A 19,842-nucleotide genomic window follows, 5' to 3' on the forward strand; every position below is an offset into this window, starting at 1 on the left:
TATCTAACTCTCTTCATCAAAAGCTCTGGGTTAAGCGCTCCCCTAACACCCCCAGTGCAAATAGGACCCATTTGCCTCAACAGTCTTGCCTCCAATGCAAGGCAGTTCATTCATGTTTGTGCTTATATTTCTTACCGTTTTTGTTTAACTCCATTGCCCTGGTTCTATCATCCTCAAAACCTTTGACTAACAAAAATCTATCAGTCTCAATTTGAAATATTTAAACAGAAATATAAAAAAATATATAAAATATGAGTACAAAAATAAAAAATATTTGAACAGAAACAATGTGCAAGGGTAAGGGGAAAAGGCAGGAGGATGGGATTAAGTCACCGTGTTCATTTGGAGAGCTGGTGCCGACACGACGGGCTGAATGGCCTTCTTCTGCGCCTTAACAATTCTATGATTCTGATTCTGTGAAATTTTCAATTGACCTCCAGCCTTGGCAGCCTTTTGAGGGCATTTCAGATTCCCTGTATCCAAACCTATGGCCTATGTTTGCCTGTGAATTTCTTGCTCCTGAATGTTTGGAAAGGCTTGTTCTTTAGTGCTGTTGCCTCTTTGATCGGTAAATCCAACATCTCAACACCAAAACCTTAGAAACTCTGGGAATTAATTGCCTGGAATTTCTCAAGAGTTCTCTGCTCCACTGCCCCTTCACAGTCGACTAGTCAATGGACTCACGGGCGAAGATTGACCACTGAGGTGAGGTAACCATGGAATTGTATCTCTGCAAGATTTCTCACCTTTAGGAATTGGGGTGGGGTGGGGGTTTGTATCTATGCAAGACCATTGGAAGTGGGGGAAAAGAAGGAACTCTAAAAGTTCTGATGACTCGTCACATGTGGCGCGTTAAGCTATGGCTGGAATTTTGCATCCTGTTGGCAGTGGGAGTCATGGTGAGCGGCGATGAGGGGGTGGGGGGGTGGGGGGGGCGACAATATGGTGGGAAGGCCAAAAATCAGTTTCATGCCAGCGTGAAAGCTCAGTGGGATCATCCGATCATGTCCACCATGGTGGAACACCAATCCCGCTGGAGGCCAGCATGAACCCACATTGCATCCAGGCCTGACCGGAATCGTCCTCCCATGTCAGATTTACCGTTACGTTGGCGGGAAAACATGCTGGCCCAGAACATACCTGGACAAGAATGACGTCTGGGGTCTGCATATCATGCTTTTGGCCATGGGCTACTATGAATGATCGACAAGGATGGGGAGAGGAAGGTCCAGCTGTGAGTGGGAGAGGAAAATGTACTTGGGGGCTGAGATTGGGATGGAGGGAAATGAAGGTGTCGGGGGGTGCTGAGCTTGGGGAATGTGGGGAATGAAGGTATCAGGGAGGGTGAGGTTGCGGGGGGGGGGGTTGTGGGTGAGGTTAGGAGGGGGAAGGAGAGAGTAATGGGGGAGAATGCGGCAACTGAGGATGTAGGTGTAAGAGGGAAGGATGGTGTAAGGGAAGGAGTTCAGAGGCGGGGAGGAAGGACTGGGGAGAGGAAGGAGTCCAGGGGAAGGAAGGAGCTTGGAGGGAGGAAGGAGTCTGGGGCGAGGGAGGAGTCCAGGGCAAAGAAGGAGTCCATGGGGAGGAAGGAGCTTGGAGGGAGGAAGGAGTCTGGGGTGAGGGAGGAGTCCAGGGCAAAGAAGGAGTCCAGGGGTAGGAAGGAGCTTGGGGGGAGGAAGAAGTCCAGGGAGGGGAAGAAGTCCGGGGCGAGGAAGGAGTCCAGAGGGGGGAAGGAGTCTCGAGCAAGGAAGGAGTCCAGAGGGGGGAAGGAGTCCAGGGTGAGGAAGGAGTCCTGGAGGGGTGGGGGGAAGGATTCTTGGGGGAGGAAAGTGTCTGGAGGGAGGAAGGATTAAGCGTGGAGGAGGGAGAAAGGGGAGATTGTCCAGGTGAATGTGCAAGTGAGAGGCCTGTGGAGTCAATGACTGCCTCCTGGGCAGCAAACTGAGGGTGTGCTGTAGTAGGAGGGAATGGTTAGTATGAGAGGGGGCAAAGTGAGCTGGAAGGGTGGGAGTGTGAGGGTGTGTCGGTAGCGGTAGAAAGGATGGCAAGCGTGGTTGGTGGGGAGTTGGACGTAGACACAGATCCTGGGGTTGGGAAGGAGGAGGTTGGGCAGGTCAGTGTGGATGGGGGTAGGATTCTGAGGAAGGTAGGAAACGTGCATGTTCACCTGGACATCCTGGAAACACAAGGGTTCAGATTGGTAGGTGATGGTGGGGAGGTGGAAGGTGATGCTGTGGGGGGGGGTCAAAAGTGATGGGGGAAATGACATTGGTGACTGTGGGAGGGGAAAGGACAGGAGAGCTGAGCAGAAACTTGACTATGGCCATGTTTTCAAATGGAAAGTGAGCAGAGCCTCGAGTTAGACAGGCACAGGTGCTGCATGGGAGTGTGATCAGTGGGTGAGCGGAGATGCAGGTCGGCTCAGATAGACAACTGAAAGAGAACCCCAGCAGGCAGCATTTGAAATGCTCAGGACAGTGAGATGAGTGTGATGGAGGAAGCCTCCGCGTGCGAGGGAGAGTGCTTGCACGAGGCTTCGAAAGGCCCTGCCACATACACACTTCTCCCTCCAGAATCATTCCTGGTCCAGCTAAGTACAGCTGAACTGCTAGTTGGGGGTGTGGGTGCAGGGGAGGATTCGCAAAGCCTGTAAATGAAGCTGAAAGACAACATTACACATAATTCAGTGAGATTGGATATGTTTTTATAAAGTGACAAAATGTGTTCATCTGTGCAACCACTTATGATCAGAAATTCTTAACACTCTCGGCCTACCATTTCCAGGTGTTGCCCTGACCTCTGCAAGAGGTGTGGAGACAGCCTGTGGAATGGTTGGACCTGTTGCTTCTGATGACTTTGGCATACATCCTCTGGAGGGCTGAGGCTTGAGGGCCCTGGCTTGCTTTGGCTGTCCTCCTGTGGGCCAGCTGCTCCCTCTGCAGTGACAGAGGACAAGGTTGAGGGGAGGGAGAGGGAAGCCTCTGAGATTCCTGAGTGGATGACCCAGAGGTGTCCAGCTGCTGTTCCTCCTCCCTTCGTGTGCCCGAGGGCTCCCTTCATGTGCCCGAGGTGAAGGAGCACCTGGAGGGTCGTCGAGGTGTCCTATTTCCCTCTCGCGTTGCCACTGCAACTGGCTATTGCGATGGAGTGCAGGTCTGTGCACACCTCCCCGTTCTGCTGGACCAGGATCTCCATGGCATCCACCATCTTTCCCATGGTGACATCCATGCATGCACATATGGGCACCACTTGATCAGGGAGTAGGTGGACGCACTCCTCCAACTCATGCGTCACTCTGTTGAGGGCTTCCAACAGCCCTGTGTCATGTTCCCCTGCCTTCTGCTGACTCTCCATAATGAGTTGGAAGGCCAAATCCAGAGACTCATCATCGGACTCGGACCTCACAGATGCCTCTTCCCCAGCAGTACTCTGAGTGCCGGGGAGCTCAGCTGAACCTGCCTCCTCCTGCTGCGGACACATATCCATGTGACGACCACCAGATTCTGCACCTGAGTTTGCTCAAGATCTAGGTCCCACCGAGGTGTGTGTCTCTGCGCTGGTAGAGGGTATGGATAAGCGTTGGGACGGGTCTTCCAGGCTGCTTATTTTCAACTCTTCAATGGAGAAGATGTCCTCTTGGCTGGAGGTGGGGACCTGGATGGAGCTGAGGGAATGGCTAGTTGAGGGTGTCAGTCACTTGGCAGAGCTCCCTGGGAACAGAAGTAGAGATAATTATGCATGGCAGCAGAATCAAAAGCAGGAGAAGGAGCACCTACAGTTGCATCGAGAGAGGGATGATGTGGTGCAGGATCCTCACGTGGGTGTTGGCTGCTGACCTCAACGTCGCCGCAGGCACCGTCCACATCCTCACCAGTCAGCGCGATGGCACACTCCTCAAAGTGAGTGAGGGGCCTAATGTAGGCCACTCCACCCCTGCTCTAGGACCTCTCCCTGTTGTTGTGAGCCAGCTCCTCCTGCATGAAAACATGCAGAGAGTGTGAGCAAGGATGCATGGCATTGCGTGGAATGTTTGTGTGGTGAGTGGAGCCATGGGCAGGATGTCGACACGAGCTCCAGAGGATCTGACAGAGATGTGAGGGTGTTTGCAAGGGTTAGTGGTGTTGTCCCTTGAGTGTGAGATCCCTGTGGATGTGTGATGGGTATATGAGTGTGTCAGTTGAGAGTGATGAGGTGGCAGAACAGATAAGAGCATTCATCCCTTTCCTGCAATAGATGGCTGACTTTTTCTGTGCTCCGCTGGCACTGACTGCCAATGCCACTGCCTCCCAGGCCGAATTGTTGACTCGGGTGGACCAACTGCGGCCAGAGCAGTCGTAGAGGACATTGCAGCAGCCTTCCACCGCGCCCAGCAGGCGTCCCAGAGAGGCGTCTCTAAATTTGGGGACTGCCGTCTTCTTTGCTTTCAGGGCCATTGTTGCCTGGAGCAGTCCTGGTCTGAAGACATGAAGTAGGCTTGCGCTCAGGTGCACTTTAAATATGGTGCCTGGAGCGTGGAAGTGCTGAGGTCACAGCGTGGTGGCCAAATCTCAGCCCGCCTGTCAATGATTCGGCGTGCTCCCCATAAATACATAATTAATGAGGTGGGACGTGCCAGGAATGGGATGATACAGCAAGAAAAGCTACCATTGCAGCCGTGGTTGGGGGGGGGGGGGGGGGGGGGGGGGGGGGGGGGGTGGAGCGCGGGGGTAAAATGTCCTTTTTCCCGCCCGCTACCGTACTTTGTACAAATCTGGGACGATTCCACCCTATCTTTCTGACACAGATGTTGAATAACCCACTATGTTGCCTGTGTGATCCGTGTTTATTTTGATCTTTGTCTTTCATGACATTTTTCCTTTTTATCTTTTCATACCTTGTTACATTCTCTAATAAAAGCATTGGAATATGATGACGGTACCTGTAAATACTCATCAGCTATGTTTACTGTGGCCCTAGACATGCCTCACCATTTACCCACTACAATTCCACTCCACCGCTATCCCCAAAGGATGTTCTTTCACAGCCTCTGGAGCTGTTGATGGTTCTTTCTAGCTGACCGAGTGTTATTGCTTGACTAACTCAGGAGCAGGTCCTATTCTCATCTCTTCAGTTATCCACCTTATCAGTACTTCTCTTTGACTGATCCCACCTGCAAGGTCCCTTCCCCTGACATCTTTTCTCTTCCTTTTCAAAACACTACTGGAGTCCTCCCCTCAAGGAAGTCCGAATACAAGTGCCAGCCAAGGCTTAGAAAAATCTCAGAAAACCGGGATACTTAATACAAAAAAAAAGACAAGTGCTGGATAACATTTGGGTTTGATATAAAAAATTTTTAAAATTAACCTCTGGGATGAATGTGATGTTTTCATTGTGACTTTTTTGAGAAGCCGGAACTGGAACCAAATGTGAATTTATTTTTCTTTGCCAGCATGCCCCACAGGCCAATATGGTCCTGGGTGTCAGATGCGATGTGCTTGTGAGAACGAGGGTCAGTGCCATCCAGTGACGGGGCGTTGCACATGTCCTCCAGGATGGACCGGCCATAACTGCAGGAGAGGTAAGAACCATACATAGTCAGCCAGCTAGCTCCTAAGCAGTGGAATTTTTCCCAAAACCCTCCACCCCTCTCACACCTTTAAAATGCTCCTTAGAGCTCACCTTTTTGACCAATTATTTGTTTGCCTGTCCTTATACCTTCTTCTTTTGGATCGCAGTCAATTTTTGTCTGATTACAGTCTGTGAAGTGTCTTAGGATATTTTACTTTGTTAAAGGTGCTATTTAAATGCAATTTGTTGTTACTGTAATACAAAGAGGGGGCTGTTCACAGAATCCACCAAAATATCATATAATACGCAGCGGTGTGTGGGTAGTGGGGGATACCTGTATTAGGAGCAACAGCAGGCCATTCAGCCCCTTGAGCCTGCTATGCCATTTAGTTAGATCATGGCTGAACTCTACCACAACTCCATTTATCTGCCTGTGCTCCACGTTCTTTGATATCCTTAACTAACAAAATAAAATCTATATCAGCCTCGAAAGCTCCAACTTGCCCCAGTATCCACAGCCTTCCGGGGATGAGAATTCCAGACTTCCACTATCCTTTGCGTGAAAACATGTTTCCTGGTTTAGAAACGTCAACTCTTTTCTTCTCCGCCGATGCTGCCAGACCGGCTGGGTTTTTCCAGGTAATTCTGTTTTTGTTCCTGGTTTAATTCCTGAATGGCCTAGCTCTCATTTTACAATTATGTTCCCATTGTAGTTGATTCCCCCACCAAAGGAAATAGATTCTCTGGTCAGAATTTTCCACACTTGCCAGCAGCGAGCAGGGGCACTAAATTTGGCATGATTGAAAAAGTCAATTTCCCACTGGTGGGAAATTAGTTTGGAATTTTGTTCTCATGACTTTAAGGGCAGCTTAAAGGCAGGTCGAGATGCTCACTATTTTGCATTCATTTGCATCTCATGAATCCCTATTAAAAGGCCAACTCACTTGAACTACGTCCCCCCTCCAAGTTAAGCATCCCACCAACGGTCTATTTCACAACTGTATATAAGTGGCATGCACTTGGTGAGCTTCAGTTCATCCACGACTTGGAAGTTAGTAGATGCTGCTTTTGCCTTTCTTTAAGAGCGTAACTGCCACTGATTGGGTGCCTGTAGCACAAGCTGCACCAAGGCTGGGCACGGGAGGCAAGACTAGTTGGGAAGGCTGAGATGGAGACAGGACTGGGGGTTTGGTAGGATGTGGAACACAAAAGGGGAGTGGGGGAGACAGAGGCAGGACCTGGCCAGGGGAAAACTTTAGAGGGGAGGAGAGAGACAGAGGCAGGGACTGGGGGGCAGGAACATGAGAGGGGAGTGGGAGAGACAGAGGCAAGACTGGGGAAGGAACACAAGAGGGGAGGGGGGAAACAAAGGAAGGACAAGTGTGAGGAAACACAAGATCGGGGGGAGATGGAGACAGGACTATGGGATAGTCAAGGAACAGAGTGGATTAGTGAAAGACTGTCCTGGGGCAACAGTTATAAGGCTGTCAAGGAAGAGCAGAGACTGTCCTGGAGCTGAGGCCACACTGTTGGGGGCATATTGAAGAGACTGTCCTGGGTCTGTGTGGGCCATTTTAGAGCGCTCTGCATGGCACACATGTCTTGATCCCAGTCTTGGACAGGGGATGGCCTCTCTGGGCAGTTATGGTCATGCACAATATGGTGTGCGGATCTTGGTCAGTCACCTAAGGCATTTGACCCTGCGGGTTCGAATCATGGTATTGTGAGGCACAGGGAAGGCATCTGGATCCTGTAAGTTGGCAGCTCAAGGGGAAGGGTGCCGAAAAGTAAGGATGCATGTGGCCTCAAGAAAGTTGCGGGGGGTGGTAGTCAGGTCGACAAATGACATGGGGACATCAACATTAAAGAGGGCAGAACAGGAATATCCCCATAAACAATGATGTGGTTGAAGGTAACATGGGGAGGCATAGTGACAGGAAGAATGGGAATTAGGAGGCGGTGAGTAGGGGGAGGTTGGGAGGGACTTGTTGGGTGATAGATGAGGATGGAAGCTGGTCTCACACGCGTTATTTTAGCTTTCACCTAAGAATGATATTTGCAAAAGAATCTAGCAAAAATTGATCAGGGAAGAGTCTCTAGGCATGTAAGTAGAGTTCAGCACAGTAATTTTGGGCCGATTGAAGGAGCATCCTATAAATTTCCTGCTCAAACCATGGAGAGCATGGCTCAGCTGAGTGCTGGACTCGAGGGCCTTATGCACAATGAACAAGCTTGACTCCTTTACTAATGTTGCACATTTAGGTGAGAATCCATTAAGTTTAGGTGTTGTGGTGCATATTTACTTAATTGGAATCTGATCCTTACAGAGATATGTGAGAATAGATGTAGGGTCAAACAGTCAAGGACCACAGCTGCTGCGCAGAGGCAGCATGGACCCTACAAGCTTCTATGTCCCCAATGTACTGGTTGTGGCATTCACCATGCTTGCAAGGATTGGGTATCAAAGTTGCTGTCAAGGCCACTGGAGCACAACCACCAGAAGCCTGACTGTGGCTCATAGGACATGGGTCTTTTGACCCTAATTAAGACCCTTGTTGTGAATGTGCAGTTATGCCTGAGGGGAAATCTCAGCCACCTGTCGTCCCCCAGATGATCCAATCCTGCAAGGGCTGGCTTTGATATGCCATGTACAGGCTGAGCGCAAGTCAAGGGCTAGAGACTGCATTCCTGTCTTGTATACGGAGAGAAACCATTCAATGGGAGCTACCCTTGATTACTCAATTGTATCTGTTCACAGATATAAGGAGAAGTGGAGAATGCAGGCTGCAAACAATGCTGCCTTGTTGATATCTATGATTAGAATGAGGAGAAGGGCCTGTGCAGCAATTGGCACAGCTCAGGGAACACCATTGCCCTGAGGGTCAAGAGCCAGCTGGGCCCCAGGAAGTCCCAGATGCTGATGAGGAGGGGCCAATCCACAGACATTTGGCATGATGAGTGGTGCTCATACATGGAGATGAGCAAAAGACAATGCCACAGGCACTTCCACTTGTCTAAGGGTGTGGTAGCTCATATTTGCCACTTTCTCAGTGAGGAACTGATGCCGCACAGACTTGGAGGGCATTCAATGCTGGGTGCTCTGAAGGTCACTGCTGTACTGAACTTTTTGCCAGCAGGTCCATCCGGAGCTCCACGGGGACCACTGCGGAATCTTATAATCATTGACACATAAATGCATAAGGGAGGTGACAGATGCCCTTTTCAGTAAAACTCGCCATTATGTGCAATTTCTCATGGATGAAGCAAGCCAGACTGTCAAAGCTGCCTGCAAATGCAGGGTTCCATCAACTGCACACATGTTGTCTTGAGAGCACCCTGGCAGCAGCCTGTGAGATTCATTAATAGAAAAGGATTTCAGTCTCTGAACATCCAGCTCATTTGTGAGCATAGAAAGCCGATCCAGCATGTTTGTGCTAGGTACCCAGGGAGCTCACACGACTCTTACATCTTGAGTCACTCTCGGGTCCCAGAGATATTTGAGGGATCTCGGTGCTTAGAGGGTTGTCTCCTCAGTGATAAGGAGTACCCCCAGAAGACATGGCTAATAACACCCATTCATTGGCCTCACAGTGCATCTGAGGAGAGATACAATGCTGTACATTCCGCCACAAGGTCCTTAATAAAGAAAACTATTGGTCTCTAATGATATGTTTCCAATTTTTGGGCCAGTCAGGAGGAGCTCTCCATTACTCACCACAGAGAGTGTCCTGCATCATGGTTGTTTGCTGCGCCCTGCACAACCTTGCACTGCAAAGGGGTATGTGTTCCCAGAGGGAAACATTGAGGACCTAGATGTCTCTTCGGATGAGGAGGACTTGGAAGAGGATGAATTTAAAGAGGGTGAGGATTCAGACGATCCACATGAGGATGCCATTGAATGGGCACAATGCAGCAGACATGCCCCTGATAATTTCATAGCTACAAGATTTCAAGAGGAATAAGATGAAGACAAGTTTCTACGATCAAAGTTCTCTTAAGGCTTCGATACAGGGAATACAACAAAACCTTTATTCTCAGCATCAACATACCAGGAAAGGTCATCAAGCTCACAATGATCATGAAAGTAGCATAAATTACCTTCATCCCTAATTATGGGATCATCCTTAGAAGGTGCAGTAACCTAAGGAACATGTGGCCGCTGTAGAATGCAATTAACATTCTACTAGCACACCTCCTTAAACAACTACGTATAGTGCAGTCCTTTCAACCATGGTGTCAACAAGTCAGTGGGCAAAGCAGCCATCAAGAGGCTGAAACCCCATTGCACACATGGGGCAGAAATTTTCTCTCAGTGTGCGGGTGCACATTTGACCGGCTTGAGCGTGAAATAGCGCATGATGTCAGAGAAGCGCACTCACGTGATATTTTGGTCACTGGGCACGCATTAGAGTCGGAAGGTCACTTGCTGACATTTAAGAGGCCTATAAAGGCCATTAAAGTAGTAATTAACTGAGATTTTCCGTTGCCCGTCCAGCGTTACAGTTGGCAGATGGTTGAAACGGCCAGGCGGCCTTTGCATTTTTCAGGAAACCTCATCCACGGGCGAGATGAGGTTTCTGATATTAATCAAAAAGAAAATAAAAATGTTTGGACAGAATTTACATCATCCATATGCTCCAGTGACTGATTCTGATGCGTGGGCATTTTTGCCTGGTTTTTAAAATCTTTATTTTTTGCATTTAAATTCTTCAGGTGCCTGAGGCAGTTCTCTGCCTTCAGGCGGCTTTCATTCTGCGCTCCTCCATGCCCATGCTGACTTCAGCGCTTGCCCTCCTCCCGCCCCTACCCCAGAATTGCTGAGCCTTTCAGTGAGCCTTTCACGCTGGCTGGCCGTTAATTAGCCAGGGTTCACGATCGGGGCTGCATTCCTCAGCCACTCCCAGGCTCAACGATCACTGGCACCCGCCAAACTAAAATTCCGGGCCAAGGACGCACTCATGCCAGTGTGACAGAAGCTTAGTAAGGCAGCACCAACAGGAAAAACATTCGTCAGTGGTCAATGCATGGCCATCTCAAGTGGGAGCAACATCCAGATAGCACCATCTCTCCAAACACCAGCTCTCATGGGTGAATAACGCAGAGTCCTCATCTTGCTACTGCGCCCCAATATGCCTTCAGACATCAGAATGCAGTGACCTGTTACTCAACAGCATGCAACCAAAGCTGTGAGCTTTGTCCACATTGCCCTCACAGAGAATGGCTCAGCAGGACCATCGTTTGATTATTTGCAAACAATCATGACCCAGCATTCATCAGAAGGCTGCCAAGTCTATGTTCTGCATTGTCTTGGCATTTGGGAGGGATGCGGTCCAGTTAGTATTAACACAGCAGTCAATGACAACTTCCCTTCATAGATCCTGCTGAGAACACAGGAGCTGTGCCAAGGCAACATTTTCATAGCATTACAGGCCTCAACATTGTCGAAGTTACAGGCCAATCCTTTCTATCTACCTAAGTCAACGAGTGCACAGTCATACAATGAATTCCATATCGAGTTGCAATCTGCGCCTTTACCGAAGGATTCCATAAAGCACTGCTAGGCAGCCATTCAGGATAAAAGTAAGATCCTCACAGGTAAGTGTATTGCTTCATCAGGATAGATCCGTCTGTCATGAAAATATAATAATTTTCATAACATTATTGTGATTTTATTGTAAAAGTGGATTAATGGTGAGATTTGGAGTGATTTCTCTTTGTGTATGTGTGTGTGGGGGATCTAATTGATTTGGAGATAGTCAGTTTGGAGGTTTTGAGTTATCAAAAAGGGAGCTGGGTTTGAAATGCTAAATATCTAAACATGGCTGAAGTTTAGAATGTGAGATGTAAGGAAAATTTACATTTTTAGATAAACCAGAGTAGTTTGAATTTCAAAGAGATGGTAAAATGTTACACCTAGCCAGATGAAGCTAAGCCGAACAGTATGTTTATTTTTCCCAAAGGTTACTAATAAGATTAGTACTATGAAAGATTTATATTATGAGAAAAGTAAAGTTGCAAAAGATATGGGAACAATGGAATTTGCTTTAAAAATGGAGAAACATGTACAAAGGAGATGAAGCTATGTGTCAGAAAGAAGGCATTCTAAGATTTAACAGAAGTGTAAACAGCTTCCAGCCTGTGTGCATCGAGTTGCTGTCTACAGAAACCGAAGCTGAGAAAATTCATTTTGAATGCAATTATCCAGGGTATTGTGTTGCTTTGCTTGGGTCTGTTTAAATCTATTTGTTTTTACTGTTACCTTCGGAGGTTTAACTGGGAGCCAGATTAATTAGGGGTTTTAAGAGCTATTATAATAATAATTTGTAGACTCGTGTATGTGCTTGAAATCTTTCCTTTTGTTAATAAATGTTTAGTTTTCTAAAAACCTCTGAAGTTGCAACAGTCTTATTACTTCTGAATTCAAGGCACTCATCTCGAAATAAAATACAAATTGCAAAACAGTTGTGACTGCATGATCACATTTCCCTTATGGATTTGATCTGTCTGGCACACATCATCTGCCACGTCATAACATCTCATAGTCATTGTCTGCCTGTGGCCAACGTATACTGTGGATGGATGCTCACTGGCTTGCTGCGGAGGCCAAACTCGCCTTCTGTGCAGGGACAATCTCTATCCCCTCCGGCGAGCTCTGCTGTCTGCTCCTCGTGGGTGGGGAGTGCCCTCAACTCTGGGTTCCCCCCTCCAGTTTTGTCTCCCTCCCTTCTGCTGATAGTGATCTTGTCCTGCATAAAGACAGATGGATTGATTGTGAGCACTATGGTTGAAAGAACAGTTCAGAAGCATGTATATCTGTTGTGTGCGCTGAGCTCTACCTAGTGAAGGATTAAAACGTCATTTATGCAAGAACTTAGATGAGATGGTGAGCTTAAAGTGGCTGGCAGACATTCAGTGCTTACATCTCATCTGTTGGCAGTGCTGGACTTTCCAGTTGACTCTAAACCTTAGGCTGCCTGATGCCCTTATTAGAGTTTGAGTTTGGAGTGAGTAGAAGTTTCATTTACCCTGGTGGAGTGCTTCAGACCATTTATCTTTTCCCTGCACTGCAGGATGGACCTCTTCTGTTGGCCATTGGTGCAGACCTCCCTGGCAACCTCCTTCCAGACTGGTGTGGTCAGGTGGGAGGACATCCTGCCCATACATAGGAAAGAGGACCTCCCACCATTTGTTTAAGAAAATAGTTCATGACTCTCAACAAAGATATATCCCAGTGAAGAAGAAGGATTCAAGGAAGGGGATAAACCAACCATGGTTAACCAAGGAAGTTAAGGACGGTATCAAATTGAAAGAAAAGACATACAATGTGACAAAGATTAATGGTAAGCCAGAGGATTGGGAAAGTTTTAAAAATCAATAAAAGCTGACTACAAAAATAATAAAGAGGGCGAAAATGAACTTTGAGGGTAAACTAGCAAGTAATATAAAATAGACAGTAAGAGCTTCTTTAAATATATAAAAAGGAAGAGAGAGGCCAAAGTGAACATAGGCCCCTTAAAGAATGAGGCTGGGGAAATAATAATGGGGCACCAGGAAATGGCAGAGGAATTGAATAAATCCTTTGCTTCAGTCTTCATGGTAGAAGATACTAATAGCATTCCAAAAATACTAAATAGTTAAGAGGCAAAAGGGATGAAGGAAATAAATACAATAACTATCACTATAGAAAAAGTACTAGGGAAACTAATGGGGCTAAAGGCTGATAAGTCCCCTGGACCTGATGGGTATCATCCTAGGTTATGAAAGGAAGTAGCTACAGATATAGTGGATGCATTGGTAGTAATCTTCCAAGAATCCTTGGATTCTGAAAAAGTCCCAGAGGATTGGAGAACGGCCAATGTAACACCCTTATTCAAAAAGGGAGGGAGACAAAAAATCAGGTAGCTATAGGCCGGTTAGCTTAACATCTGTCATTGGGAAAATGTTGGAGTCTACTATAAAGGATGCAATAGCAGAATATTTAGAAATACGTAATCTAATCAAGCAGAGTCAGCATGGCTTCAAGAAGGGGAAATCATACCCAACAAATTTATTAGAATTCTTTGAGGAGGTAACAAGCAGGTTAGATAAACAGGAGCAAGTAGATGTAATATATTTGGATTTTGAAAAGGCATTCAATAAGGTACTGCACATAAGGCTACTTAATAAGTTAAGAGTCCATGGTGTGGGGGTAGTATATTAGCATGGATAGAGGATTGGCTAACTAATAGAAGACAGGGAGTTGGGATAAGGGGGGCATTTTCATGATGGCAACGTGTAAGTAGTGGAGTGCCACAGGGATCAGCTCTGAGGCCTCAGTTATTTACAATATATATTAATGACTTGGATGAAAGAAGTGAATGCACTGTTGCCAAGTTTGTAGATGACACAAAAGTAGGTGGGAAGGCAAGTGGTGAGGATGACACAAGGAGTCTACAGAGGGATATAGACAGGTTAAGTGAGTGGGCAAAAACTTGGCAGATGGAATATAATGTGGGAAAATGTGAGGTTATGCACTTTTGGCAGGAAGAATAGAAGAGCTGAATATTATCTAAATGGAGAAAGAATGCAGAAGGCTGCAGCACAGAGGAATTTGGGAATCCCAAAAAGCTAACATACAAGTTCAACAGGTAAAAGGGAAGGCAAATTGAATGTTGGCCTTTATTTCAAAGGGAATGGAGTATAAAAATAGGGAAGTCTTTCTAAAACTATACAAGGCACTAGTTAGACCACACCTAGAATACTGTGAACAATTTTGGTCCCCTTATCTAAAGAAAGATATACTGGCATTGGAGGCAGTCCAGAGAAGATTCAGTGGATTGATCCCGGCTATTGAGGGATTTTCTTATGAGGAGAGGTTGAGTAGGTTGGGCATTTACTCATTGGAGTTTAAAAGAATGAAAGGTGACCTTATTGAAATATATAAGATTCTTAGGGGGCTTGACAGGATAGATGCTGAGAGATTGTTTCCTCTTGTGGGACAGCCTAAGACCAGAGGACATAATCTCAGAGTAAGGGGGCACCCATTTAAAACAGAGATGAGGAGGAATTTCTTCTCTCAGAGGGTAGTCAATCTGTGGAATTCTTTACTGCAGAAGTCTGTAGATGCTGGGTTATTAAATATATTCAAGGCTGAGACAGACAGATTTTTAATCAGTAAGGGATTCAATGGTAATGGGGAAAAGGCAGGACAGTGGAGTTGAGGATTATCAGATCAGCCATGATCTCATTGAATGGTGGAGCAGACTTGATGGGCCGAATGGCCTACTTCTGCTCCTACGTCTTATGGTCTTATGGCCTTTCCTGAACGGCCTGGAGGAGAATCCCCAGGGAGGCCTTGCTGAACCATGAAGTAGAGGATTTGGTTCATTTGGGCACTGTTAAGAACCAGAACGAAACAACACACCTGGCCTGTAGTGAGTAAATGCCTGTGCGGGTGCCATTTTATTATGGCACCAGGACCTTCAAACCCATGAGGTAACGGCGGAGCAGATGAATCCCTGCCTGCCCCGCCACAAGATTCAACGAGCTCCTCACTGATGCATAATTAATGAGCTGGAAAGCGAAAGATCACACGGATTAATCCAACCTGCGGGAATCACCCCAACTTTCCCATCTGCCACTGCACTTAGTCTACAGAATGAAAAATTCTGCCTTCTTATTATATGTTGGCAGAAAGGTTTGACCAATTGAGCTTTACATAGTATTTAAGGGCTGGCTCCAAGTCAACCTGGCTAATTGACAGATCAAAAGTACTTAAGCTTCACTTGGATTTCCAGACATCAGCACCCAAACATAACATTCACATATGCTTCTTATTACTTGCAAACCAAGGTGAAAGGTCAAAGTCTATAGTGAAAAAGACATCAAGATAGAAAAAAGAAAACAAGCTGAGAAACATCTTTGAGTATGTGCATCTTTACAGAGACATGTCAATAGAAACTACACAGAGACTACAGGTTGGGAACAGAGGTCATTTCAACTTCTTACCAATGTGTTGGCTATTTCAACAGAGCATACTATGAAATATCCCGTGGGCCATTTTACTATCATATTTACTGCCAATCCCTAATCGCCCTTCTCCTTGAACTGCTGTAATATTTGTGGTGATGGTGCTCCCACAATGGTGTAAGGTAGAGAATTCAAGGATTATTACCCAACGATGAGGAAGGATTGGTGGCATATGTCCAAGGGTAGTGTATGGTGATGAGAAGAACTCAAAGTTGATGTGTTTCCATGACATGCAGCTGTTGGTTCTTCTTGGAGGTGGGATTGGGAGGTGCTATGTAAGTAGGTCATAACACAGTGTGCTAAACGTGAAAAGGCTGGAAAATGATTCCAAAAGCAGGGCATCATTCAATCAATCTGCCTTGGATGGTGCTGAGCTCCTTGAGCATTGATGTAGCTGCTCCCTGTCCAGATGAGTAGTAAGTGTTTCATTATACAGCTGAATTTAAGGACTCAGAAGAAAACAGAGTACTCAGCCTCTGCCCTGCTTTTGTACCACAGTATTGCTTTGGTTGGTCCAGTTAAGGTTTTGGTCAATGATGACCACCAAAATGAAAAATGTTAAAGGACTTGCAATAGTTAATAAGTAACCAGTAGGTCCTGCCAAGAATCTCCTCAGTGTATTGGCCGGGGCATTAATCCTTCTCTTGTTTCTTTTAAGCCTGTGATGATGGTCAGTGGGGTCCAGACTGTATGAACATCTGTGACTGCAGGAACAGTGATGGGAGCTGCAACAGCATCACAGGACAATGCATCTGTGAGGCAGGTTTTACCGCTCAACGCTGTGATCAGAGTAAGTATCTTTTAGAAGTGCAAAGCTGGAGGTCACTTAATGAATATGCCCTCCCAGAAGTGCGCATCACATAACTAGAGCATATATCAGGAATCCAGGCCCACTCCCTATGATTTTTGGTTTAACAGATGGACTTTTGATTGGGAGCATGCTCCAGATGGGTGAAGCTGTGTACAGGAGTGCATATTCATGAAGTGACCTTGTTACTGTGCCTGGATACAATCTACAGAAACTTAACAGGAGCAATTTATCCCTCACCCAACATCACAAAAACAGCCTCAACCTAAAATATAATTTATCTCATTTCTCTTTCTGGGACCTTGCTGTGTGAAAATTGGATTGCCCTAGATTACAACAGTAATTACAGTAATTCATTGGCTGTAAATTACTTTAGGGTGACCTGAGGTCATAAAAGGTGCAATATAGATACAAGTTCTTTCTTTCTTACAGTGTTTAAGTATTTGCCTATGTAACAATAGTCACTGAACTCCAAAAGTATTTGATTGTTTGAGGTACTTTCAATGATGTGATGAGGTATTAAATTTAAGTCTGTGTTACTGTAACAATACACTACATACAGTAAGCTGAATACATATCAAAAATTGCCATAAATTGAAGGATTATATAAATTTTACAGCATGGAAACAGGCCACTTGTCCCAGCATTTTTGTTCTTAACAGGCCACTCCCCACCTTATCTCATTTCACTGCGTTGGTGTAACCCCTATCTTTTTCTTCCTGATGAATTTATCTAGCTTCCCCATAAATGCCTCTGCTATTCATCTCAACCAGTCCATGTGCTTGTAAGTTCCATATTCTCACCATTCTCTGAGTAAAGACGTTTCTCCTGAATTTCTAGTTTTGGAATTTCCACAAATGGAAGCCTTCTTTTCTGTGCCTATCCTATCATAATTTTAATGATCTCTATCAGGTCCCTTCCTAGTTTTCTCTTTTATAGAGAAAAGACCTCTCCAGCATGTCCTGGTCAGTATTGGTAATTGTGCTGTAGTTGGAATTGCTGTCACGTGTATTTGTTTGTGCCCTGATTTGGCTAATCTCAGCCCATCTGTAATGTTGGGCAATTTTTCTTATCAAAATCATAGTTCAGGTATAAAATAGTTCACATCTGGGAGAGATTTAATGTGCGTTTGGTCCCATCGAGCTTGTTTGGCCTGGCACTGTGGCCCTTAAAGGCACATCATTTGATGCCAAATTCAACAGAAAGCAAGTCAAGTGACAGAGAGGAAAGCTAATGAAAATCTTTGCAACTGTAGCACTTTAAATATTGAACTTCCTCTGCAGCTTTCAAAGTGCTGATAAATATCTCCAAACATCTGCAAAACTGGATTTCAATGATGAGTGCTATAAATAATAATTAATGTTGGTATATCGGGACCTTGTGTGTGCAGAGAAGAGGTCAGTTTCCAAGTGAAATAAGGTTGCTTACGTAGCATAAATGTTTTTATTTTTAGTCATAAGTGATGACCTTGGGGATGTAATAGGAAAATGAGATGCAGTTGTAGACTCCTGTGCAACTAACAATTAGATTGACGAATGACATCCATTCAATAATGGTTTGGTCTAGGTTTACTAGCAGATGACCAAGTCAGATCCAAGCCCAGAAGTCTTGTCAGTTTACGAAGAGAGGGGAGGGGAGCTTTTGATGATCAAGCAACATGTAGAGTGCTAACCCAAGAGCAAAGTGCTGCAGATGCTGGAAATCTGAAATGAAAACAGAAAATGCTGGATGGAATTACTCAGCAGATCTGACAGCATTTTTGGAAAGAGAAACAGAGTTATCTGAGTTCTGATGGAAGGTTATCAACCTAAAACTCAGTTTCTTTCCTCACAGAAGCTGCCAGATCTGCTGAGTGTTTCCAGTATTTTCAGTTCTCATGATACGGGATACTAGTGCTGAAGCACAAACAAACCTGGATGAAAACTGAGGCATATTGTACAGGACAGTGCTAAATTGGAATAAAAGAGCTTGCATCTTTATATCTCCTGGTATGACCTCAGGACATCTCAACGAAGTACTTTCAGTCAATGAAGTACTTTTTGAAATGCAGTTACTGTTTTGCAGACAAATATGATAACCAGTTTGTACACAGTAGGCTTCCACAAAGCATCAGATGAGGTGGATAACCAATTTTTTTTTGGCGTTGATTGAGGGGAAAATGTTGGCCAGGAGATTGGAAGAACGCTCTGCTCTTGTTTCCTTAGTGCCATGTTAATCCCTGAACAGCAAAGGAGGATGAGGTTTGATGTCTCATTCATAAAACAGGGCAGCAGTGTCAGCCTGGATTATGTGCTCACATCTTTGGAGTGGGGTTTCAACCCACATGCGGTGTTAAGCAACCTGGCCAAGGCTGATACTTAATGGAGAAGAGAGAGGTTATAATGTCAGATCCAGCTTCACTTCAGCCACAGGGCCTGGGATCTTTTATCCACCGTCTAATGATACCTGGGCGGACATATTAAAATTAAATTCAAATTTAAAGAAATATGTCATCCAACAACTATACTTTAATGTGAGCTGTGGGAATATTGGACACAAGGAACACAGAGCAATCAACTCTTAAGCTTAAGTGTTTCTCATGCTCATTTAACAAACATTGCATCAGGCTTCTAATTTCTGTTTCTTCTGCAGTCATCCCCCCACATCCACTCCAGGGAGGTTGTATGGTGAAGACCGCAGATCCCCCACAATTATAACGAGCCTGAAGACATAAACGCAGTCGGAGTCAGGACCCCACCATGCCATACGTGTACCAATTCCTCAAACTTGAAATATCTTGGCGGGTGCCTCTGTCCCAGAGTAACCCCAGTTACACTACCTCAGACCCAATCCTAACCTGATTACAGGCTGTCAGGCCTAACCTTACCCTGGTTACAATGCCTGACACCCAAGGGGTTACAGTGCCTCAGGTCTAGTCCTAACTCACTTACAGTGCCTCAGGTCTGATCTTAATCTGGTTACAGTGCCTCAGGCCTAATTCTAACCTGGTTACAATGCCTCAGGACCAATCCTAACCAATGTTCCCGCTAAGCTGCGTGAGTGCGTGCCCACGCAGCAGTCTGAAAAGACACCACACAGGCCTTGTTCTGTCAGAAGCACTGCGCATGCACGGTCATCCAAAAAAATTTAAAGGAACTGTGCCCTGAAAAGGTGAGCATGTGCACAGCAAACTTTAAAAGGAACATTGCCCCAATCCTGTTACAGCACCTCAGGCCTTATTTTTCTCTCTTTGCTCAGAGTGCCCTGAAGGTAATTATGGAGCAGGCTGCCGATACAGGTGTCAGTGTGAGAATGGAGCTCTTTGTGATCATGTCAGTGGAGCCTGTAATTGTACAGCAGGTTGGCTCGGAATGTACTGTGAACGAGGTATGTAGCATTTGTGATAGTTTTTCTGGTATAGTGATTGCAAATGAAAATATATGATATGCAAAAATATTGGAGGGGTAAAGTAATTAAAACGGAAAAGCTATTGCATCTCT

The 19,842-nt window shown here is 45.8% G+C and overlaps 1 protein-coding gene across 1 annotated transcript in view; it reads left to right on the top strand.

Moving 5' to 3' along the window:
• The window catches only part of megf6a (multiple EGF-like-domains 6a), a 221,628-nt gene that overhangs the window by 175,740 nt on the left and 26,046 nt on the right, over positions 1-19,842 (top strand). The window contains exons 17-19 of the mRNA XM_041206995.1: positions 5,429-5,557; positions 16,214-16,345; positions 19,601-19,729. Coding sequence (XP_041062929.1) covers positions 5,429-5,557; positions 16,214-16,345; positions 19,601-19,729 — 390 coding nt within the window. The remainder of the gene's footprint in view (positions 1-5,428; positions 5,558-16,213; positions 16,346-19,600; positions 19,730-19,842) is intronic.

This window comes from Carcharodon carcharias, chromosome 15, assembly GCF_017639515.1.
Source record: "Carcharodon carcharias isolate sCarCar2 chromosome 15, sCarCar2.pri, whole genome shotgun sequence".
Lineage (NCBI taxonomy): Eukaryota > Metazoa > Chordata > Chondrichthyes > Lamniformes > Lamnidae > Carcharodon > Carcharodon carcharias.